A 26,146-nucleotide genomic window follows, 5' to 3' on the forward strand; every position below is an offset into this window, starting at 1 on the left:
TTCCGTAAGAGTTAACACTTATCCTTCTGAAACTCTTCCAAAAAATTGCAGAGGAAGGAACGCTCCCAAGTTCATTCCACAAGGCCACCGTCACCGTGATACTAAAACCAGACAAAGATACCACAAAAAAAAGAAAATTACAGGCCAATTATCACTAATGAACATACATGCAAGAAATCCTGAACAAAATACTAGCAAACCAAATCCAACAACACGTTAAAAGGATCATACACCATGATCAAGTGGGATTTATCCCAGGGATGCAAGGATTCTTCAACATCTGCAAATCAATTAGTGTGACACACCACATTAACAAATTGAAGAACAAAAACCATATGATCATCTCAATAGATGCAGAAAAAGCTTTTGACAAAATTTATGATAACCCATTTACGATAAAAACTCTCCAGAAAGTGGGCATAGAGGGAACCTACCTCAGCATAATAAAGGCCACATATGACAAACCCACAGCTAACACATTCTCAATGGTGAATAGCTGAAAGCATTTCCTCTAAGATCAGGAATAAGACAAGGATGTCCACTCTCACCACTTTTATTCAACATAGTTTTGGAGGTCCTGGCCACAGCAATCAGAGAAGAATGAATGAATGAATAAATAAATAAATAAATGGAATCCAAAATAAACAAATAAATAAAGGAATCCAAATTGGAAAAGAAGTAGTAAAACTGTCACTGTTTGCAGATGACATGACACTACACATAGAAAATCCTAAAGATGCCACCAGAAAAATACCAGAGCTCATCAAGGAATTCGAAGTTGCAGGATACAAAATTCATATGCAAAAATCTCTTGCATTCCTATACACTAACAACAAAAGATCAGAAAGAGAAATTAACAAAACAATCCCATTTACCCTTGCAACAAAACGAATAAAATATCTAGGGATAAACCTACCTAAGGAGGCAAAAGACTTGTACTCTGAAAACTATAAGACACTGAGGAAAGAAACTGAAGATGACACAAACAGATAGAAAGATATACCATGCTCTTGGGTTGGAATAATCAATAATGTCAAAATGACTATACTACCCAAGGCAATCTATGGATTCAATGCAATCCCTATCAAATTACCAATGGCATTTTTCACAGAACCAGAACAATAAATTTTAAAATTTATATGGAAACACAAAAGACCCCAAATAGCCAAAGCAATCCTGAAAAAGGAAAACGGATCTGGAAGAATCAGACACACTGACTTCAGACTATACTACAAAGCTACAGTCATCAAAGCTATACGATACTGGCACAAAGACAGACTTGTAGATCAAAGGAACAGGATAGAAAGCTCAGAAATAAACCCAAGCACTTATGGTCAATTATTCTATGACAAAGGAGGCAAGACAATACAATTGAGAAAATACAGTCTCTTCAATAAGTGGTGCTGGGAATACTGGACAGCTACATGTAAAAGAATGAAATTAGAACATTTTTTAACATCATATACTAAAATAAACTCAAAATGGATTAAAGACCTAAATGTAAGACCCGATACTATAAAGCTCTTAGAGGAAAACATAGGAAGAATACTCTTTGACATAAATCACAGAAATATCTTTGTGGATCCACCTCCTAGAGTAATGAAAATAAAAACAAAATAAACAAATGGGACCTAATGAAACTTCAAAGCTTTTGTACAGCAAAGGAAACCATAAACAAAATGAAAAGACAACCCACAAAATGGGAGAAAATACTTGCAAATGATGCGACAAGGGATTAATCTCCAAAATATACAAACAGCTCATGCAGCTCTATTTCAAAAAAACAAACAACCCATTCAAAAAATGGGAAGATCTAAACAGACATTTCTCCAAAGACGACATACCAATGGCTACGAAAAGATGCTCACCATCATTAATTATTAGAGAAATCAAAACTACAATGAGGTATCACCTCACACCAGTCAGAATGGCCATCATCAAAAAGTCTACAAACAATAACTGCTGGAGAGGGTGTGGTGAAAAGGGAACCCTCTTGCACTGCTGGTGGGAATGTAAATTGGTGCAACCACTATGGAGAACAGTATGGAGGTTCCTTAAAAAACTAAAAACAGAGCCACCATATGATCCAGCAATCCCACTCCTGGGCATGTATCTGGAGGAACTCATTCTTCAAAAAGGTACACACAGCCCAATATTCATTGCAGCACTATTTACAATAGCCAAGGCATGGAAGCAACCTAAGTGTCCACTGACAGATGAATGGATAAAGAAGATGTGGCACATATATACAATGGAATATTACTCAGCCATTAAAAAAAATGAAATAATGACATTTACCGCAACATTGATGGACCTAGAAATTATCATACTAAGTGAAGTATGTCAGACAGAGAAAGACAAATTTCATATATCACTTATATGTGGAATCTAAAAAAATTATACAAATGAACGTATTTACAAAACAGAAACAGACTCACAGACTTAGAGAATGCCCTATGGTTACCAGAGGGGAAAGGTGTGGGGGGAGGGAAAGATTGGAAGGTCGGGATTACCATGTACCCATCACTATGTCTAAAATGGATAACCAACAAGGACCTACTGCATGCATAGCACAGGGGACTCCACTCAATACTCTGTAATAACCTACACGGGAAGAAAGTCTGGAAAAGAATAGATATGTGTATACGTATAACTGAATCACTCTGCTGTCACCTGAAACTACCTCAACATTGTAAATCAACTGTACTCCAATAAAAAATAAAATTTTTTTTAAACTCAACAGTTTCTTAAAAGATGGCTGCCTCCTACTCCCACCAACAAAGAAAACAGTACTCAGAAATCTGTGGACCCAGTTACTGGAACCACCACGTCAAATAAGAGGATAAAGCAAGTACCACTAATAACAAGCTAAAGGAAGCAGTCAAGCTGTCAACTCCCCATTACAGACCCAAAGGTTAACACAGCAGATGTATGCATAATCTTCAGAAGGCGCTCCAAGGAGAAGACAGTATTTGTTCTTGGCCATTTGGAAAGTACCGCTATCTCTAGGTGGAGAGAATAGCCTATTTCCTTAGAAGAATTAATTTCAACTATAAATCCAAACGGTTTTAATATAAAAAACTGCCCCAGGAATCAGGGATGTGGCTCTGTCCGAGCAGGATAAATTCACAGCTTTCAACTATAAACTAGAAATCCAAATTGCTTTAATATAAAAAACTGTCCCAGGAATCAGGGATGTGGCTCTGTCCGAGCAGGATAAATTCACAGCTTTCAGCATGTTTCCATCAGCTGTCAACTGTGGAGTAACAGAGCTGTCCACAGGATTCCTAAAACAGCCTGAAAACACGAAGCGAAATAAGACACAAATGAACCTACCTACAAAATAGAAACAGACTCATAAACATGGAGAACAGACTTGTGGTTGCCAAGGGGGCGGGGTTTGGGGAGGGGGTGGACTGGGAGGTTGGGGTTAGCAGATGTAAGCTATTACATACAGAATGGATAAACAACAAGGTCCTACTGTACAGCACAGGGAACCATATTCAACATCCTGTGATGAACCATAATGGAAAAGAATATAAAAAAGAATGTATAACTGAGTCACTTTGCTGTAGAGCAGAAATTAACACATTATAAATCAACTATACTTCAATTTTTAAAAATTGTAAGAAACTGGACTGTCCACCAATTTAATTTATTCAGCACCTGTAGCAACTGGAGATGATTTTAACATAACTTGGATTTTAATTCGGTGTAAGTCCGAACATTAATTTTGGACCACAAGTATTCATGTGAGTACTGGCTTCCTGGTAAATTTTTCAGTTAAATATTTTTTCTCTTTTTAATATTAAAGCCATAAGCTTTTCTTTGCCCACAGACTGTTAAAAAAAGATCTGGAGAGGTGGTCTAATTCATCCTTTATCAAGATAAGCAATGTTTTCCAAAGATACAAAACTTTTCAACTTAATATACAATAGGCTCCTTAACCTGAGCATTTACTCTTTTACCTAAAAGGATATCTCCCCCTCAAAAATGGCAATATGGGTTAAAGTATTTTCCAGCTGAATTTATACTAAAAAAAAAATCATTCATATAATGCAACTAGATAGATAGACAGATAGATAAATTTTTTTAAGGTCAGTGAAGTATATTTCCATTAATAGAAAACAGAGTTAAGGCAGTCACATCTATATCTGGACTAAAAACCCCCTTGCTCATTAAAGTTTTCTAGATATATTTTTTACGTTGTTTTTCATTTTCTTTGAACCACAGGTGCTTATTTCCCCCAAATGGCATTTGCTGACATACTTCAGTTCAGGGAGCCTGCTGAAGATCTCTTTGCGGCTTAGTTCAGAAATCCCATTTCCAAGAAATATTTTTGTTCCATCAAATTCTTTGGCTCCTTTTTTACATTTGCCTTTAATATCAGAGTACACGGAAACAACATCTCCACCTTTCATAACTAGAGAAAGAAGAAAATCATATCACACTGATCTATCTGTACTGTAGCAGAATAGTGAAAATTCTTTAAGCTTTAAGTCTTCAAGCTTTAAGACTGGGGACGCCTAGGGGCATCAGTAGTGGGCATGAAGCAGACTGACCCATCTCACTGTAACCCCTAATAGAAAATGTAACTTTTTACTTTCAAACGTTTGCCAACAATAAATCGAACTGATGTTTTTTTTTCCCTAGGAAAAGAAAGATACAGAACAGTCTTCAAAACATCTGACCTCAGCTGGAAGTCTTTAGCTGAGCAGAAAAGGAAGGATATCTTCTATTTAAATTATTTTTCCCAAACCTAACATTCCCTAAGAGGGTAAATTAAGAATGCTAAGATTCATCCCAATATTTAAGATTCTAGGCTCCGAATGTTCCCCTCACAAATGACAGGACAGCAGCCTGAGGTTTTAGGGCAACAGAGTAAAGAATACAAAACAAAATTTCACTGACATCTTACGCTCTATTCATCAGTCCTGATCCTGTAAACATCATCACACACGTCCTCAAAGGGAATAAAAGAAATGGGCACAAAACCCATATACGGATGCCTAACTTGTTAGTCCTTATCAGATATCTCTCTCAACCGGCTATACTAAATGCAAAACTTGGAAAATATCTTTATTAAAGTAAATCTGAAATGTATCTGAGTGATGATTTAATAAATTTTCCATTTGATGATACACATAAATTTTAGTGGCTGTTCTACAGAGAAACCTAAACGTTATACTCACATTTTGAGGCTGACACAATTCCTGGAACATAGACGTGGGCTCCTCGTAAGACTGCATTGCCACACTGGGCTCCAACAATAACTTCACAGGGCTGTTGTTTTATATTATTCCTAGGGATGCAAGATGAGAGAAAGTGAACAGTGATACACCTCCAACGCCTATCAACCTTTTCAGTTTCAATCTGAACCCTAAGTAAATAACCTCTTTGGTCTTCACCGTCCCATAGGCATGCCACTAATGAATAAATGAGAAAAAGCTGAAAAAAGATAAATACGGAAGAAATAGTTTTTTTAAAAAATTACAAAGAAGATGGACACTTGAGAAAAAGAAAACAGAAAGAGGATCCTATTGCAAGATAGTAAGTGGCACCAAAAACTGCTTCATCAAATACAACTAGTGAATATAACAAAAAAGCAGCAGACCCACAGATATAGAGACCAAAGTAGTGGCTACCAGTGGGGAGAGGGAAGTGGGGAAGGGCAAGAAAGGAGTAGGGGATTAATAGGTACAAACTATTAGGTATAAAATAAGCTACAAGGATCTATTATATGATACAGGGAATATAGCCAGTATTTTTTTCTTTATTGAAGTATAGTTGATTTACAATGTTGAGTTAGTTTCAGGTATACAGCAAAGTGATTCAGTTTTATATAGATAGATATACAGATATAGATATTTCTTTTTCAGATTCTTTTCCTATATAGGTTATTACAAGATATTGAATATAGTTCACTATGCTATACAGTAGGACCTTGTTGTTACCTATTTTATATGCAGTAGTGTGTATCTGTTCATCCCAAACTCCTGATTTATCCCGCCCACCCCCTTTCCCCTTTGGTAACCATAAATTTGTTTTCTACGTCTCTAAGTCTATTTCCATTTTATAAATAAATTCATTTGTATCATTTTTTTTAGATTCCACATGTAAGTGATATCATACGGTATCTGTCTTTCTCTTTCTCACTTACTTCACTTAGTATGATAATCTCTAGGTCCATCCATGTTGCTGCAAATGGCATTATTTCAGCAAAATAGCCAATGGTATAGCCAATATTTTATAGCTATAAATGGAGCATAACCCTTAAAAATTGTGAATCACTATACTGTACACCTGTAACTTATATTGTACATCAGCTATACCTCAATTTAAAAATAATTAGGCAGGATTGAGGTCACAGGAAATGACACACAGGCTAGAACAGGAAAAGGGACCCCTTGGGGCCCAGCTCTGATGCGTTTCATGTTAGAATGGACATGATCAAGTGTTTCTATTCTAATCACCCAATGAAGCTTTATGTGGATTAAAATCACAACCCCCAAAGGAAAAAAAAAAAACTGCTTCATCATTTAACAAGCATTACTGTTTCATAACAGCATTAGGAGAGAAGAGAAATAAAGTCCCTGCCTTCAAAGACTAAAACAAACAACATACAAGGCATTCAAAAGTATTTCTAAAGTGGTAGATTGGTGCACAGTAAGTTATTAATACTTTAAACTAGACAAAGGTAAGTCTTCTTTTCTTCCTTTACTATCCAGCTTTTTTGAGTGCTCTCCAAATTCTCACCTCCCATCCATTCCTCAAATCACTGAAGCCTGGGTCTCACTTCCAACACTCAGAACGGCCTTTTTCAAAAGTCAGGAGTGCCTATGTGATTACCCCAAACAAACATCTTGAGCACTGCATGTCTGATGGGCTTCCCTGGTTGGCAACATTTCACATGTGCTGTCATAACTCCTTGCTGGGGGAATTAAGTGCATTTTCTTCCCATGATCTCCAAATGATCAAACCTCAGTAAACTTCTCAGCTTTATCCTCCTTCCTGGTCCCACACTCACTGCCCATTCTCTAGCTATCTCTAGAAGAGGTTCATTCCCCCAGGTTCTAAAGCATGCCAAGCAGCTCATCTCACTCTGAATCCTAAACCTTGGCAATCTCATGATCTCAATAATCACAAAAATTACCCACATATTTTTTTTAATTTTATTGAAGTATATTTGATTTACAATGTTGTGCTAATTTCTGCTGTATAGCAAAGTGATTCAGTTATACACATATTCTTTTTCATATTCTTCTCCATTATGGTTTATCAGAGGATACTGAATATAACTCACTGTGCTATACAGTAGGACCCTGTTATTTTTCTTTAAACACTTTATCAACACAGCACATTTTTTTTCTATACAGCAGGTTCTTGTTAGTCATCCATTTTATACACATCACTGTATACACGTCAACCCCAATCGCCCAATTCATCACACCACCACCACCACCCCCGCCGCTTTCTCCCCTTGGTGTCCATACGTTTGTTCTCTACATCTGTGTCTCAATTTCTGCCCTGCAAACCGGTTCATCTGTACCATTTTTCTAGGTTCCACATACATGCGTTAATATACTATATTTGTTTTTCTTTCTGACTTACTTCACTCTGTAGCACAGACTCTAGGTCTGTCCACCTCACTACAAATAACTCAATTTCATTTCTTTTTATGGCTGAGTAATATTCCATTGTATATATGTACCACATCTTCTTTATCCATTCGTCTGTCAATGGGCATTTAGGCTGCTTCCATGACCTGGCTATTGTAACTAGTGCTGCAGTGAACATTGGGGTGCATGTGTCTTTTTGAATTATGGTTTTCTCTGGGTATATGCCCAGTAGTGGGATTCCTGGGTCATATGGTAGCACTACTTTGTTTTTTAAGGAACCTCCATACAGTTCTCCATAGTGGCTGTATCAATTTACATTCCCACCAACAGTGCAAGAGGGTTCCCTTTTCTCCACACCCTCTCCAGCATTTGCTGTTTGTAGATTTTTCGATGATGCCCATTCTAACTGGTGTGAGGTGATACCTCATTGTAGTTTTGATTTGCATTTCTCTAATAATTAGTGATGTTGAGCAGCTTTTCATGTGCCTCTTGGCCATCTGTATGTCTTCTTTGGAGAAATGTCTATTTAGGTCTTCTCCCATTTTTGGATTGGGTTGTTTGTTTTTTTAATATTGAGCTGCATGAGCTGTTTATATATTTTGGAGATTGATCCTCTGTCCATTGATTCGTTTGCAAATATTTTCTCCCATTCTGAGGGTTGTCTTTTTGTCTTGTTTATGGTTTCCTTTGCTGTGCAAAAGCTTTGAAGTTTCATTAGGTCCCATTTGTTTATTTTTGTTTTTATTTCCATTACTCTAGGAGGTGGATCCAAAAAGATCTTGCTGTGATTTATGTCAAAGAGTGTTCTTCCTATGTTTTCAGGACCTTGTTATTAACCCACATATTCTAATGATTAGCCTTTCCAGACTGATTACCTGCAGGTAGCTATATATACATGTCCCACAGTTATTTCAAACTCAACAAGTCCTGAACAACGTTATGATTCTCTGACCCACTCCTCAAATCTTTGCTAACACCCCAATGCTTCTCATCCTCCTATGTTTCCAGTCTTGAACAAAGTGCCATTATCTATCTGAATAGCCAGACTGGAAAGCCTGGCATCATCTTAAATCTCTTCTTCCTAAAACTTCTAACATTCACTGAGTTACCAAGTGATGCCACCTCTAATTCTCTGACAGGTCTTCCGGGCCCATCCCCTGACATCAGACGTGCATCACCTCTTAACCTGATCACTGAGATAGCTTCCACGTTTTATCTTTGGTTGCTTTCAGATGCTCCTGATGTCTCTGGTGTTCTTAAGTTCCATTCTGAAGTACCTAGATATGGATTTATCTTTACTTTTGGCTTCAGACACTGTATTCCTTAAATCTGACTTTCATCAATTCTGGAAAATTCTTTGTCATTATATTTTTGAATATTGTCTTTCCCCATTATTTCTAATCTATACATCTGGGATTCACTAGAAACGTGTAGTGCCTTTTCATTCTTTTTTCCATGACTCAGTTTCATACTTTCAACTGCTTTACCTTCTTTACCTGCTGCATTCTGGGTAATTTCCTATGAGTCATCTTCTAGTTCATTAATTCTCTCATCTGTTGGGTCTAATCTTCAGTTTGGCTCATTGAATGAGTTTTTAATTTTAATGATATTTTTATTTCTAGAAATTCTTTTTCAATTCTTTTTTTCCCTCTTAGGGTCTTTTATGTTTTAGATTCTTCCTTTGTTTTTTATCATTTCAAGGAGACTGATTTTACAGTCTCTACCAGTTAGTTCTATTTGCTACAGTTCTGGGGGAATCTAATCCCTTCAGTTTGTCGTATACACTGGTCCTCAAAGGTGCATGGCCTGGGCTGACGGGTGTCACTCCAGAGTGGTTTCAAGCATCCCAGGAACTAGCTTAGGATCCAATTTTTATGTTAATTTCCCAAACTGCAGGTTTCCAGACCACTTGGGTGGTATGAATTTGAATTCCAAGCCCTTATAGGTATGAAACCTCTGAGTTCTGCATCTCAGAGATTTTTTTTTCCTCCAACTAAAAACTCCAAGGCAAGAGCGATCCAAATCCTAATTACTGCCTTGTATTGACTGCTGGATGTTTCTCACCTCCTAGCACCAGAATCCTCTTGTTAAAACCAAACACCCCCCAAGGGACTTCCCTGGTGGCACAGTAGTTAAGAATCCACCTGCCAATGCAGAGGACTGCATTGGGTTCAAGCCCTGATCCGGGAAGATCCCACATGCTGCAGAGCAACTAAGCCCGTGCGCCACAACTACTCAGTCTGTGCTCTAGAGCCTGCGAGCCACAACTACCGAGCCCGTGTGCCTAGAGCCCATGCTCCACAACAGGAGAAGCCACTGCAATGAGAAGCCCGTGCACCGCAACAAAGAGCAGCCCCCTCTCACCACAACTAGAGAAAGCCCATGTGCAGCAAAAGAAGACCCAATGCAGCCAAAAATTAAATTTTTTAAAAAAGCCAAAGCCCCTAAATTCAGGGGACCAAGCATTTTCTCCCTCAAATCCCCCAATCCTTAATCTTAGCTCACACACTTACTGCTCTGTTTTCAGTTACTCTTCATTCTAACCACTGAATATTTCACTTACGTTCTTAATCACTCCACTGTGCATTTTATGACCTTTTAGTCAGTATTCCTAGTCCTATGTAGCAGAAACATCCTCAAGTTATCTAGTTCACTGTATTGCTGGGAATAAAAGACTGAATTGTTCCCTAACTTGGCTCCAGTTTTGCAATTCATCTTCTTTTGAAAAAAGTGTTTAAGCTTTTTTGGCTGTAACCCAGGGTAAGAAATGCACTTAAATCACATCCCAGTACACATGTGTATACACACACACACATTTATAGCAAACATTTCACAAAATACCTTATTATGTACAATCCAATATATTATAAAATACCCCATTTCTTTTTTTAAAAAAAGCCCATAGGGCTTCCCTGGTGGCACAGTGGTTGAGAGTCTGCCTGCCGATGCAGGGGACACGGGTTCATGCCCCGGTCCGGGAAGATCCCACATGCCGCGGAGCGGCTGGGCCCATGAGCCATGGCCGCTGAGCCTGCGCGTCCGGAGCCTCCACAACGGAAGAGGCCACAACAGTGAGAGGTCCGTGTACCGCCAAAAAAAAAAAAAAAAAGCCCATAAAAAACCAATTACATTCATTTCACAACCTACTAATGGGTCATGATCTACATGCAGTTTGGAAAACATACCTTTATGCTACTACCAGTATTGTATTTCTAAAATCATGCCTGTAATAAAAATTATTTGGCTCCTATATTCTATGCAAAAAACACTCCTTAGTTTAAAAGCAAAAACCCTTTACATTTCACATCTACCTCTCCTAACTACTTCAGCATCTTCTTTCACCAATCGGAGAACTGATTAGCCAAACTGATCACTTTTGTCATGAACCACCATCTATTTTCACACCTCTGTACTTTTTGCATATGTTCTCTATCTCACATACCCTTACCTACTTTATCTCCTCATCCACCTAATTCTTACTCACCTTCAAGGCTCAACTGAAGTTACATCTATTTGGAGAAAATCTTTACCCACTTCTTTGCACTCAGCCCTTCTTCTATGCTCTAATGGTATTTAATTCATACCCCTACCACGGCATCTATTGCATTTTGACTTGTACCAATATTCCCTGCTTTTAGAAACTATGTTTCATCCATCTTTATAACATCTTTGGGTCTCACACATAGCACCAATTCAAAACATATCTTGTGAAATGGAACCCTGTAGTGTTAATCAGAAAGTTTTTATGAGAATAACCATTTCATGGCGAGAAGAGAATGGGAGACCACAAAGATGAGTCTTAACACAGGGGGCCAGAACTGCTATCCTTTCTTTGGAAGGCCTGGTGACAAGGCTGGTCCTCAGCTAGTGTTTTGGAACTTAGAATCAGGGGAGTTCCCACTATGAACTGATAAGGGTAGCTCACTGTGCCTACACTGTTTGTAACAATGTATTTGTAAACAAATAATATGGTCTACGGTGGACACTGAGTTTCCTTCTGGGAGGCTGGAATCTGGGTAAATACCAGGCAGGAGGTACCCACACAACCTGCCCTGAATGAAAATCCTGGATGCCGTGTCTCATTAGAGCTTCCCTGGCTGGTGACATCTCACATATATGTTGTCAAGCTCGTTTACTGATGGAGTTAAGTGCACCATGTATGACTCCGCTGGAAAAAGACCCTACAGCTTGCAAATGGTTTTCCCTAGACCTCATCCCATGCACCTTTTATTTTGCTGATTTTCCTTCAGATCCTTTCACTGATTAAATCATAGGCACGCATATGATTATATGCTGAGTCCTCTGAGCCCTCCTAGGGAATCACAGAGCCAGGGAGCGGTCTTGGGGATCCCTCAACACAAGAAGTAATCGTATAAAAATGTAAGATAGCATATGCAAGTGTCAAGGTGTATGTCCGCTTCACGGAAATTTCAGCAAGGAAATGTAAAAGTTGACATAGGGCCATAAAAAATACTAAAAGCTTGATTTTTATTGAACTGTTTCTAAATAAAGGAGTGAAGCAACATTAAAGAAAGATGATTTTCCAATTGAACAGTAATAAAGATTGGAGGAAAAATAGTAAGAAGGTACTTAATTGCACACAGCCAAAAATAAAAATAAATAGTAAAATAAACATTAAAAAAAATACTCGTATCAATGTAGAAAACAAACTTATGGTCATGGGGGGAGAAGAACGATAAACTGGGAGATTGGGATTGACATACACACACTACTATATATAAAATAGATAACTAATAAGGACCTACTGTATACACAGGGAACTCTACTCAATACTCTGTAATGACCTATATGGGAAGAGAATCTAAAAAAGAGTGGATATATGTAGATGTATACCTGATTCACTTTGCTGTACAGCAGAAATTAACACAACATTGTAAATCAACTATACTTCAATTAAAAAAAAATACTCTTGTGTTGCGAGTGGGGGGGGATGAATTAGGAGTTTGGGATTAACATATACACACTACTATATATAAAACAGACAACCAACAAGGGCCTACTGTATAGCACAGGGAACTCTACTCAATATTTTGTAACAGCTTATAAGGGAAAAGAATCTGAAAAGGAATATTTAACTGAGTCACTTTGCTGTACACCTGAAACTAACCACACACTGTAAATCAACTATAATTTGATAAAAAAAAAAATACTCTTGTATGAAGAAAAGTCTGGCATTTAATTTTCTCTAAGTTTTTCAATAAAGTTGACACTGATACCATCAAAATCAGCATTACAACCTTATGTTCAATTTAATTACCAGTGATAAAACCTTCCTAACATTAAAATATATTTGATCAGTAAATTAAACAGCATGTTAAATAAAATGAGGGAACCTGAATTTTATGATGAGAAATTACTTTTTAAATTGTTTACTGCCTATAAATAGTTTAACGTATGTTTTGATATCTTAAATAACTGGATGATGTTGAGCTTCTAGTAAAAGATTAGTCAAAGAATAAAAGTATAAATATATTCCTTTTTCTAAAGCCCACAGAAATGGGGAATGAAAAACCTAAAACAAAATTCCATTTGCAAGAAAACTAAGAAATAGCTATTACCCAAATGATTAAGAATAATTAGCTAACACAGTAAAATTTGGATCAAACCTAGTTCCTCAACAGGGTATGAATGCTTCTGAAAAGGAAAGGCTTCTGGGTGCCTAAACAAATATTTACTGCTTAGATCCAGGACCAGAGGGTCAGACAGAAAAAAGGAGAATCTGGGAGCATCTTGTCAGTGTCCTGTGCCCTGCAGATAAAGATGAAAGAGGACTGGACTGGCAAAATTGGCACAAGCAGACAATCTCTGTTTTCTGTAACAAAACTGGACAAACTGCCTAGAAGTAGCTAAGGGAAGAGAAGGGAAAGCGCAAGCAACTCTGTCACTCCTCCCCTGAGTTCACTAAGCGTTAACAAAAATTAAAGCCCCCAACAAAGAAGCTATGAGCCGGATCCCCTCACAGAGCCTTAAGTCTTCTTCAGCTCAGCTCAGCAGGACTAGAGTTGTGCCACTAGGAAAGACCTGGTGAAAGTATCTTGAAAGACACATCTGATGAGTTGTCCAGGTATACACTTGACCCGAAGTGCAAACTAGGTGAATCTATGTGAAAGTTTTCATTCAAGGATTCACTCAAACTGGGAACTATGTATAGATACACATGGCCCTGTCTACCCTCAGGTTCTGCCTCCATGGATTCAACCAACCACAGATGAAAGAACATTTTTTTTTAATTCCAGAAAATTCCTAAAAGCAAACTTGAATTTGCTGTGCACTGGCAACTACTTACATAGTATTAAGTATTGTAAGTAATCTAGAAATGATTTAAAGCACACTGAAGGATGTGCATGAGTTATATGCAAACACTACATCATTTCATATGAGACCTGAGCCTCTGTGATTATTGGTATGTTGGGGGGAGCAGGGTATCCTGGAACCAGTCTCCCATGGATACCAAGGGACATCCGCAGTAGTGAACAAAGCTGTAATAAACAAAAGGCAGTACAAAATGTACAGACCAAAAAAGGGCAGAATTTCAAATAACCTCTGCATAGTTTCAAAGAAACTAAAAAGAACCTTAGAAAAGGGATATAATAACAACAACAAGATTAAAAAATACAGAACAAAAGTGAACTAGCCCAGCTCAGCAAGTAAAGGATAGTAAACCCTGTGAAATTCAAGAGTTAATGTAACAGGCCTGCGACAGCTATTCTTAGAAAGGCCTGCTGGGAAGGCTGGCCCTCGGCAGCATCTGGATCCTTGACTGGCCAACGGTTCCCAGCACTGACATAAAACCACCTCTTAAGAGTGAATTACTGTTCCTCAACTGTTCGACCAAGCTATGTGGTTATGCTGAACACCTGCTTTCCTTTTGGGAGCCTGGAATTCCATTACATGCCAGGCAGAGGGCGCCCAGATGACCAGCACCCAACTAAAACCTTGGGTGCTGGGTCTCTAATGGGCTCCTCTCATAGACAATGATTCTATACGTGTCACAACTGACTGCTGGAAGGATGAAGCCTGTCCTGGTAGCTCCATGGGGAGAGACGCCCAGAAGCTTGCGCCTGGTTTCTTCCAGACTTTACCCCGCATGCCTTTTCCCTCTGCTGTTTCTGCTTTTGTACCCCTTTCGTGTAATAAATCCCCGCCATGAGCCTGACTAGATGCTGAGTCCTGTGAGTCCCTCCAGCCCGTCACAAGACCCTGGGCTGTCTGGGGGTGTCCCAACACAGGGAGCATCTGTCCTGGAAAACCAACACATGGACCACCAGTGTCCTCCTAACAGATCGGGCAGGAATATGTAACAAAGATATTCAAAGAACTACCAGAAGACTTGTAATTTAAAAATTACATTGCATTTCAATGAAAACTAAGGAGAATAATAATTATTATTATAAATATTAATAACAATTATTATTATTATTATAAGGTATACCCCAGTGAAGTTTCTAAAGTCCAGTGCCTAAGAATCCCATAGATCTCCAAGTGAAAAATCAAGATTCTGTTGTAAGGGGGGAAAATATTTTTTGGCCTCAGATTTCTTCATAGCAACACGTGGGGCCCTAAGATTGTAGAAGCAGTGTCTACAAAGGGCTGAGGGAAATAACATGTGACTTGAAATGACTATAATCAGCCTATAAGTTGTTGTTTAAATATAAAGGCAACAAGCAATTCTCAAGCGAGAAAGGAAACAGAGCATACAAGAGACATACTTGGGGGAAGGGAAGCAGGTGCTGGAGACCTGCTACATGACGCTATTCGATCAACCAAGAGATCAATTAAGATAAAGAACTCAGAAATAAACTACCAATAGGGCTACAAGCAAGCACTGCATTCATTTGAATTACGCTTGTAGAATAAAAATGTTACAAAGCTTTACATTGTTAAAAAACTAACAGTAAATAAAAATTGGTTGGTGGAGGTTTTAGGGCAAATTTAAGCATAAGAATTTCTTCAATTTTCATAGTGGAAAGTCAAAAGATACCTAATAAAAGTGATGATGAGTTTAAAAGACAAAAAAGAGCCGAACTGCTCCTTTTAGAAACAAAAGGTAGGTATATGAATCCACAATCCTAAAAGATTTCTTAGTGCTTTCCTGTAGTAACTCACCGTTTGTGTTTTATAGTTCACTAGTGCTTTAACTTTTTTTAACTTTTTATTCACTTTCGGCTGCGTTTTTGGTCTTCGTTGCTGTGCGCGGGCTTTCTTTACTTGGAGTGAACGGGAGCTACTGTTTGTTGCAGTGCTCGGGCTTCTCTTGTTGTGGTGCACGGGATACAGGGGCATGGGCTTCAGTAGCTGTGGCACACGGCTTAGCTGCTCTGCGGCATGTGGGATCTTCCCAGACCAGGTCTCAAACCCATGTCCCCTGCATTGGCAGGCGGATTCTTAACCACTGCACCACCAGGGAAGTCCCCACTAATGTTTTAATGAGTAATTTAGCTCACTACAAAGAACAGATGAAAGAATTATTACATAGCCAGTAAAAAGAATGAAATAGTGTTATATAGGATTATGGAAAACTACGGAGGCCACAGTACATTCTGAAATGAATCACAGGTCTCAAAAGACCTGTGACTGTGATCAACTGTAGTAACTAACTGGTTTAAAACTAGGAGATGAAAGAAATCAGAACACTGGTTTCCTGGTAGAGGGGCAGAATGCAGAGAATTTTCTGGGTGATGGAAATGGTGTATATCTTGATGGGGGTGAGTCTTGACTACACAGTTGTATGAATTTACCAAAACTCAGCAAATAGTACACTTAATTAGGATCTCTGCATTTCACTACTGCAAATTCCCCCTTAACAAAGAGCTAGAAGAAGGAGTTTACAAAATCGGGACTTGCCTGGTGGTCCAGTGGTAAAGAATCTGCCTTCCAATGCAGGGGATGCGGTTTCAATCCCTGGTTGGGGAACTAAGATCCCACATGCCGCAGGGCAACTAAGCCCACGCGCCACAACTACGGAGCTCGCACACCTCAACGAGAGCCTGCGTGCTGCAAACTACAGAGCCCACGCACCACAACTACAGAGAAGCCCCCACGCTGCAACGAAAGATCCCGTGAGCCTCAATGAAGATCCCGCGTGCCGCAACTAAGACCCGACACAGCCAAAAAAAAAAAAAAGGGGGAGTTTACAAAATCAACTTTTTTAATTGCGGAAGTAATACGTGCTTATGGTAAAAAAAAAAAAAAAAAAAAAAAGACAGAAATATTACAAGTGAAAATCTCCTCTTACTCAGTTTCTCCCAATCCAACTTCCTCAGAGTTAATCCCTGTCAACAGTTGGGTATGTTATACCCTCCAGACTTTTTTCCGTATATAAATAAATATATATATAAATCTGTAGTTGTGTGTGTTTTTTAGTCGCAAAAGAAATGTGATTTCTTACATTCCTACACAGAGCAACATGCTTTTGGTATTTAATTTATCGAGAACATCACCTTTTCTTTGTACATATAATTCTCCCACATTAAAGGCCATATAAAAATAATAATAATAAAGGCCATATAATAATCCACTGCGTGGATAAACCAAAAACCACTGCTCTACTGTTGACCACTAAATTACTTTAAAGCTTTAACAAAATGAGCATTTTTATGTTTATTGTAAGTCTTAGGGGTATTAAAAAAATTTTATCACAATTAGGGATTTTCAATACAACACCCTTCATAATATGAAAGCCGATTTTTTCAAATTTTAAACACATCCCACCAAACACATAGTGTCTGTTCTACTCAGAGAACAAACACAGTAATTTAACATAACTGTGAATTAATAAAATTTTACAAACATATCAATTATTAAAGTAGGAAACGTTGCTTTGTATTTTTGTTGTAGCTCAATAAAGTTTTAATTGAGCAGTGGAATCAAGTAAACAAATGTAAAAGTAATTTTCTTACAGAATGGAAAAAAATCAATCACTGCACAGCAGAAACTAACACAACATTGTAAAGCAATTATACTCGAATAAAGATGTTTAAAAAGAAAAGAAAACATGATATAACAGAAAAAAAAATCAATCACTGCACTAAACGCAAGTACAATGCATTACTCTCAAGGTATCTGGGCCCATTCCTAGTGTTCTTTTGTAATATTTTCCATGAAAGACTATAGAGTCAGCATTTACCAAGTTTGTGAATTCCTATCTTAATAATGGAGAAACTTAGTACTGTCACTAAACAGTAAAAAAGAACCTGTGACATTTTTATTTAGAAGAATACAATTTGAAAATGAAATAGTTACAAACCTAGGTCCAATAACAGGAATAAGTAAGACATCCTGAAGGTCTGGATGCTGAAGAATAGGAAAACTTAATCCATTAAACTGCTGTTAAAAATAAACACACAGGATTACAAAGCAATCAGTATATTGGTTAAATTTCAAGTTACAGAGCTTTTCAGTGTCATTACCTAGCAGAGCACGGTAACGAGCTTGACTTAGGGTATTTTCACTTTATTCCACGGGATACTATAAAAAATCAAAGACTTCAAAACAACAATGTTTTCTCTGTAATTTGATTCTTAAGTATCTTAACTTCTTTACAAGTAAAAGGCTCAATTTTGCTTACTGTTTTTGACTTTGGAAACACGAACCATTGTTGACCTTACGTGACTTACTCTGAAAACACGTATCCAATATAGGATTGCATGAATAGGACATTAAAGATTGAGATTACTAAACGCTATTTATTATATATTACCAACACTGGATGCCATGTCAGTTGGATGATGCTTCCTGGCAAAGGCTCAGGATTTTCAGTATCCTCTACCGTACTTGGCCTTCAGACTGGAAATAAGTGCAGGGCCAGTGGCATAGGTGTTGGGGCCAACTCCCAGTCTCATGGGAGCCAACTCTGTGCAGCTCTTCCCAACTCCATGGTCATGCTGGTAGCTTGAAATCGACCAGAGTGGGAGCGTTTACACCACAAAACTCAGCAAACACCACAACCAGCATTATTTTTCCCAGAAAGTGGGTTGTGCAGTATGTACCAGCACACCACCGTTGCAGGCGGAAGACAACCGGGCACTCCACACAGAACAGTGGACTGGACAGCAAGGGCTGTGTACCCTATTGGAGGGCAACACGCAAATACTGGAGAACAGGTCTCTGCCATGTAAGCTAGGGATTATCAACTCATTCATTTTCACATAATACACCAAAGAGCAGTGACCATAACAGATATTTGCATTGCCTTGTAGTATCCATACACTACCTACAGAAAACTTCCAAAATCAACCTATTTCTAAGTTGATGGAAAGAGAAAAAAAAATTCTTCACATTTTAGAAATCTGACTATATTTCTACCGAGTCAACAGCTCTTCTGCCTTCTGCTTCCTCCAGGCAAAGGATACTGTGAACTAACCACATCCAACAGAATAGTAAGAAACCTTAAGGGCAAACTCATTCAGACAAACCTCTCTCCCTTTTTTTTTCCCTCTCTCCCTCATGTGCTCTCAGTTTGATACCTTACAGCATCCAGAATATGGATCCTTCCAAGGAGAAGAGAATGAATTTTGCCATTTGTTTTTGTTTTGCTTTGGAAGTACTATTTCTTTATACTATAGAAATAGTCTACAGAGAGCTCAATCCTCCTCAGGCCAAGGTTTCCCTTCTCTCCTTTTATCAGATATTAAAATGATACAGAAATAAAACTTTTATAAAACCACACGTCTGTAACTTCCATAAAACACCACAAACTTTTTTTTAAACCAAGCATATCACCTGCTTGTCTTTCTGTTTGTTTCTACCCCGTGCCCTTTTTAAAACAGCCTTAGTGAGGTTAATTTACATACCATAAAATTTACCCATTTTAAATGCACAATTCAATGATTTTTAGTAAATTTACAGAATTGTGTGACCACCACTAAAATCCAATTTCAGATCCTGTCCATCAACACACTATGATTCCTCATGTCCATCTGCAGCCAATGCCTGTTCCCAGCTCCAACCCCAGGCAACCACTAACCTACTTTCTTTCTCTAGAAATCTGCCTTTTCGAGACATCTCATATAAACAGGATCATACAATGCAGACTGTCTTGTGTGTGGCTTCTTTCACTCACTATAGTGTTTTTGAGGTTCACCCAAGTGGTAGCATGTATCAGTTCACCACTCTCATTGCTGTACTGTTCCCCTGTGTGAACATACCACGTTTTGTTTTTCTATTCACCAGTCGATGGACATTTGCACAGCTTCTCCCTTTTGGTTATTATGAACAATGCTGCTATTAATGTTCATGCCCAAGCCTTTGCATGGACGTATGTTTTCATGTCTCTTGGGTAGACACCTAGGAGTGGAACTGCTGGGTTGTACAGTAAATTTATGTTTAACTTTTTAAGAGATCACCAAACTGTCTTCCAAAGAAGCCAAACCACTTGACTTTCCCACCTGCAACGTACAAAGGTCCGTTTCTCCACATCCCTCACCAGTCAAATGAAATTTTAAATGATTAAATTTCAATATGGGACACAGAGATATTTGGAGACAAAGCACCCATTACCGTTCAGGATATGTCTTTAGGACACACACAAGCTTGGGACATGGCAAAAGAAAGGAGATGTACAATCTAAAACCTCCTGCGAATCTCCTTTCCTGCTGCAAACAGGCACTGCTCAAACCACCAGATACTTACCTAGTGCCCACGACCCAACCTCCTCAGTCTTATCTTAACCTTCAAGGAAAGGGACTCAAAAGCCCAGAGTGACTTCGTCTGCCTGCTCTTAGATACAACTCCTGAGATCTTCTATTCCCATCACAGTGGGATCCTAGATTATCTAAGCTCTAGGAATAATTTCTAGAAAAGAAAACAATCTGGACCTGCCTGACTTATGGACACCTTACGGGCCTCAGAACAGTTTCCTTCATACTGAAAACCTACATGCATGACTACATAAAAGCAATAATCTTAGTTGCTTAGAGGAACTGCTTATATTTTATGCCTAATGCCATTACTCTCAATAAAATTACTGCTCTTATTAAAAATCAGATTAACCTTTCTCCAAGTCTTATTTAAAATTATTATACTAAGTTTTGTTCTCATACAGCCAGAAATCGTAGCTGGTTCTTATAACCTGGTCATCTCCTCACAACTGGAAGTTCATAGAATTGTTCTTAAAGAGAGTACAATAAACATTCCATAAATGTAATGAGATTAAAGACAAAAAATAAATGAATCAAACAACAAGGTCCTATTTGTACAGCACAGGGAACTATATTCAATATCCTGTAATAAACCATAATGGAAAAGAATATGAAAAAGAATATTTAGGGCTTCCCTGGTGGCGCAGTGCTTGAGAGTCCGCCTGCCAATGCAGGGGACACGGGTTCGTGCCCCGGTCCGGGAAGATCCCACATGCTGCGCAGCGGCCGGGCCCGTGAGCCATGGCCGCTGAGCCTGCACGTCCGGAGCCTGTGCTCCGCAACGGCAGAGGCCACAACAGTGAGAGGCCCCCGTACCAAAAAAAAAAAAGAATATTTATATGCATAACTGAGTCACTTTGCTGTACAGCAGAAATTAACACAACCCTGTAAATCAACAATACATCAATAAAATTTTAAAAAAAGAATCAATACCAGTGAAAATTCTCTGAAAATTTCTCTAAGTTATATCCAGAGTAAACTGATAACACAGCCTGTGATATACAAATCCAAGTCTTTTAAGCATGCTTACCTCTTCCTTTTCATTTAGGCAATTACGTAGAAATAGGTCTGCTGACACCCATCATGGTTATTTGTTAGAAGAGATTTAATAACTACAAAATACAACTTGACGTACCCCCTCCAAGCATCTGTTTTCCTCCACCTTACATTTCTTTGGAGGCAAGTGTCAGTACACAGTGTATGAAACACAAAATGCACAGCTTTGGGGTTTTCTTTCTGGTTTAAAAAAATTTTTAATACAATTTTCAAAGGTTACCTTTCATTTACAGTTACTACAAAATATTGGCTGTATTTCCCATGTTGTACAACACATCCTTAAGCCTGTCCTACACCCAATAGTTTGTCCCTCCCACTCCCACCCCTATACTGCCCCTCCCCCTCCCTCCCCACTGGTAACCACTTGTTTGTTCTCTGTATCTGTGAGTCTGCTTCTTTTTTGTTATATTCACTAGTTAGTTGTATTTTTTAGATTCCACATATAAGTGATATCATGCAGTATTTGTCTTTCACTATCTGACTTATTTCACTTATAAAATGTACAGCTTTTGGGGTTTCCCTGGTGGCGCAGTGGTTGAGAGTCCGCCTGCCAATGCAGGGGACGCGGGTTCGTGCCCCGGTCCGGGAAGATCCCACATGCCGTGGAGCGGCTAGGCCCGTGAGCCATGGCCGCTGAGCCTGCGCATCCGGAGTCTGTGCCCCGCAATGGGAGAGGCCACAACAGTGAGAGGCGACGTGTACCGCAAAAAAAAAAAAAAAAAAAAAGTACAGCTTTTGAAAGCAAAGAAGACAATATAAACAAGAAAATTCCAATATTATTTTTCTGCATGGAACTTTAAAAATGCCATCTTATAATACTGTTTTCACTTACAGAAAATTAGTATTATGCCAAAACTATTTTATTGGTTGAACAAAAAAAAATTTGTGTTGTTTTATCTTTAAAACATATCTTTACATTATTTTCCTCCTTTTATTATATTTAATTAAATTATTATATTAAAATAAAAAATATAATCCTACAGGTAATCAGTAGGCACCTCCTTACCTCTGGGTTCACCTTGGCTACGTGATCTGCCCTCATGGTCGTTATATGCTGCTTATTACAATATCACAGACTTTTAGGGTTAGAATGGACCGCTTATGTATTTTAATGACGAAGCAACGGAGGCCCAGAGGGGTCGAGTGACCTATCCAGTCACTAAATTAATTCAGAATCAGAAGTACTAGGTTCAAGCTCTAGCATGAGCACTCACTACATAACCTTGAACAACATTCATGATCCTCAATTTCTTTATTTGTAAACTTGTAATAGTACATCGCTCACATGATGTTAGTGAGGAGTGACATGACACAGATTGTAGAAATCTAATTCTGTACATGATGACAAAAATGTGCACGAACCTTCTGAAGCTCATCAAATAACAGACTTTTCACACGTTGTACTGAGGCTAGATGCGTATTTACTCTGACAGTAGTGAATGATGGAGGGTGCGACAACTTATGTAACAGAGTTTCAAACTTCCTTTCTGCTGCTTCTTTACCTAAAACAGATACAACCTGAAAAGAAGAAAAGAACAATGTTTCAGTTTCATTATACAAACTAAAAATATTAAGATATATGTCTATACATTTGTTCCAACTAATGAAACATCATTCGGCAATTATTCGGTTCCATTTCACTTTTCTGCATTGTTTATGTGTTAATAACACTACGGGAATCGCGCTATTTCACAGGGTTATGCTAATAAACACATAGTGAAACACCAGACAAAAAGGGCTTAGAAAACGCTGCCTCGTGCTTCCCTGGTGGTGCAGTGGCTAAGAATCTGCCTGCCAATGCAGGGGACACGGGTTCGAGCCCGGGTTCGAGTCCTGGTCCGGAAAGATCCCACGTGCCACGGAGCAACTAGGCCCGTGCGCCATAACTACTGAGCCTGCGCTCTAGTGCCCGCGAGCCACAACTACTGAAGCCCACGCGCCTAGAGCCCGTGCTCCGCAACAAGAGAAGCCACCGGAATGAGAAGCCCGCGCACCGCGGCGAAGAGCAGCCCCTGCTCGCGGCAACTAGAGAAAGCCTGCACGCAGGAACAAAGACCCAACACAGCCAAAAAGCATTATTAACATATCTGCTACATTTATTCATATAAATTCAGGATTTCATTCTACTTATTTCTAAAAACATTAACTGTTACATCACTTCTGTAGAATTAGTTCCTTGCTAACCCCGTATCCTAGAGCAAATTGGTTAGTAACGTTTTAAAACACCAATACTTGAAGAGTAAGTAACACTGATACCGTCACCCAAAGAGCCCCCATAACATCAGCTTCTTAATATAGTATTATTAAATGTAAAAGATATTGTCCAAAAAAAGACAGGTAGCAAGATACCTGTCAGAAATAAAGTTATAAAGACTCAAACAACCGAGTTTCCTTGTAATTAACTAAAGCTTTTGAGACAAGTATTTCCTTTTTTTTGTCATCTTTGACTATACCCAGCCTCACAGAATCTTCATAAACCACTTGCCAGCCTAATAATCCACTAGCCTAAAAATATTCGTACTCTCTCAAGGTTTGTTTTTTTTAACTGAATATTCCATTACCTTTGATACTTTTTACAAAGGGATGGGTTTTCTTTTTGTAAAATCGTATAGTTAGTGGGTTTGCGGCAGAAGTGGTGTCAGACAGACATTTGAATCTTTTTTTATAAAACAATGTTAACCATTTTAAAAACTGCTGGGAAAAAAAACTGCTGACTGCCTCTATTTCTCTTAATACGCCCCGTATACTATAAGTTCTTTGAAATCAAGAAGGTATTTTCTCTTTCCGTACTGTCTTGCCCCTTAACATAACCTCTGGAAATAAAATGTAGAAATCAAACCTAGAAGTCATGGCTTCACCAAAATCTTTGAAAACGAGTAACATTTATGCGGCTTCATTTCGAATAGAAAATCAAAGAGTTGGAAAATACAAAATTGCCTGCAGGCGGGATGGTAAGGTGGAGAGAGCACAGGCTTGGCAATCAAAGACGATCAACATTCACTGAGGACTTCTGGGCTCGGCACTGCCAGCAGCGCACAGAAGGAACATTTGTGGAGGACCCATTAGGCGCCAAAACGATGCCAGGTGCTTGCACTTACGATTAATACGTTAAAACAACCACCTTGAAATTTTAGTACTGTTAACCGTCCTCAAATTTCACAGAAAAGGAAAGAAAGGTTAAGGGATGTGAAGTAACTCACTCAAAGCACTGGGATGCAAACCAGGGGCTTGGGGTCCCAAATCCATTCCTTTTCCCATTGGACCTGAGCTCTTTACCTTCACATTTCAACACTGTTACATGACATCGGTGTCAATTTGATTCACTTAACGTCGCTCTTTGGACCCTCAGTTCTCTCATCTATAAAAATTGGGGAGGAAATCTCTACCAAAAAAAGACTGCGCAGATTAAGATGTAAAGGTCTGCGGTTCATCTAGCACAACTGGTGGCATTTAAGCAGCACTCACGGAACGATAGTAAACCTTTCACCTGAGCGCCAGGGCAGGCGCTCTAAGAGTACAGGCGTTTCTTCTCTTCGGGACTTAAATTCTCGGAGACGGGGATCTTGTCTTGCCCCTTGTAATCCCTTCAGTGCATTCTTGCCGCCAGACACACAACCGCTTTTTACCCTTCCCTCCTTTCCCATTCCTAAATGTTAAAACATACACCCCATACACCTCTTAGCTCGGAAAGCATACATTAAATACCTGCAGAAAGATATTAGCATATTTTACATTCGGAAAGACGAATACTAAGAAACAACGGCTGTACACATTTGATTGCCTTTTAGATTATTTTTCTATTTCTCTAGAGCGTGTAAATATTTGAATTTTTGCAAATAGCATCTAACGTGTTTATCTGACCTACCTCCTCATTCATAAAGCCCGCTTTCAGATAGCTTTCAACCTCAAGTCTCAAAGATATTTTAGGGAAAATAGACATTTTCCTATCGCTTAGTTCTCCTCCTCCACGAAAAATGCTGGAAAACGGTGGTTTTTCTCTCTCCTAATTACACGGAGCGTCTGGGCAATGAATACCACCCACAACGTGCCGGGACCACCGATGCCCGGGAAGAGCGCGCTGCTCACGCCGAGTTAAAATGGGAAACGCGGAGGTACTTCCACGCCTTCTCGAGCTTGGCCAGTTTGCAGCGGCTTCCTCTCCTCCCAGGTCCTTCTTTAGCGACGCCCACGGAAATCACTGCGAGGCAACGCCACTCACGTTGCAGAGAAAAAAAACAAAACAAAACAAAAAACCGTGAGGAGTGAAACCGCCGTGAACTGGGCGGAGATGTGGAAACCAGGCTGGGATCACCACAGCCTAACCTCCAGTCCCTCGGCTCCAGTTTCTCGGCAGAAAGCCGCTTCCGGCATGCGTCACTTCCGGCAATGCGGCCCACCCTTCCTTCCCCTGCCCTCCAATCCGCAGCCGCAGATTGCCGCTACGTCACGTCTCCGGAGTTTCCCAGCTCCGCCCGCGGCGCATCCACGTGCAGCGGGCCTGGGCGGGTGCTTTAAGGGGATGGAGGCGGAGCTGCCTCCGGGACCTGCAAACAGATCCAGCTGTTGGGCGGAGCTGGGCGGGCAGAGCTGGGTGCTAATTGGGGAGGGTTGGGTCGTGCTAACCTGAATAAGGTGAGGAGTCAATTAGTTACCTGCTGGGTGATCTCCAAAGCAAGAATGAAACCAGAATTTATTTGGGCCTATCATCCACCCTTTGATTTTCTGAAATTACCTTCCCTCTCTTAGGCTTGCTGGTCTGACTTCAGTTGTGAAAAAACATTATTCACATTTTTAAAAGCTGGGTTAATGGTC

The 26,146-nt window shown here is 39.2% G+C and overlaps 1 protein-coding gene across 2 annotated transcripts in view; it reads right to left on the reverse strand.

Annotated features, from left to right (window-relative positions):
• The window catches only part of NSUN6 (NOP2/Sun RNA methyltransferase 6), a 68,180-nt gene extending 42,509 nt beyond the window's left edge, over positions 1 to 25,671 (reverse strand). Inside the window, exons 1-5 of one of the 2 annotated variants that reach the window (XM_082649055.1) lie at positions 25,200 to 25,671; positions 22,697 to 22,852; positions 17,887 to 17,966; positions 5,193 to 5,302; positions 4,270 to 4,423 (exon numbers count right to left, since the gene is read on the reverse strand). In XM_082649055.1, coding sequence (XP_082505181.1) covers positions 4,270 to 4,423; positions 5,193 to 5,302; positions 17,887 to 17,966; positions 22,697 to 22,852; positions 25,200 to 25,274 — 575 coding nt within the window. In that variant the 5' untranslated portion in view covers positions 25,275 to 25,671. Of the gene's footprint in view, positions 1 to 4,269; positions 4,424 to 5,192; positions 5,303 to 17,886; positions 17,967 to 22,696; positions 22,853 to 25,199 lie in introns of those variants that run through there. The other variant, XM_082649054.1, reaches the window with a different exon arrangement.
• Positions 25,672 to 26,146: the final 475 nt, after the last annotated feature.

Source organism: Grampus griseus, assembly GCF_964374135.1.
Source record: "Grampus griseus genome assembly, chromosome: 2".
Lineage (NCBI taxonomy): Eukaryota > Metazoa > Chordata > Mammalia > Artiodactyla > Delphinidae > Grampus > Grampus griseus.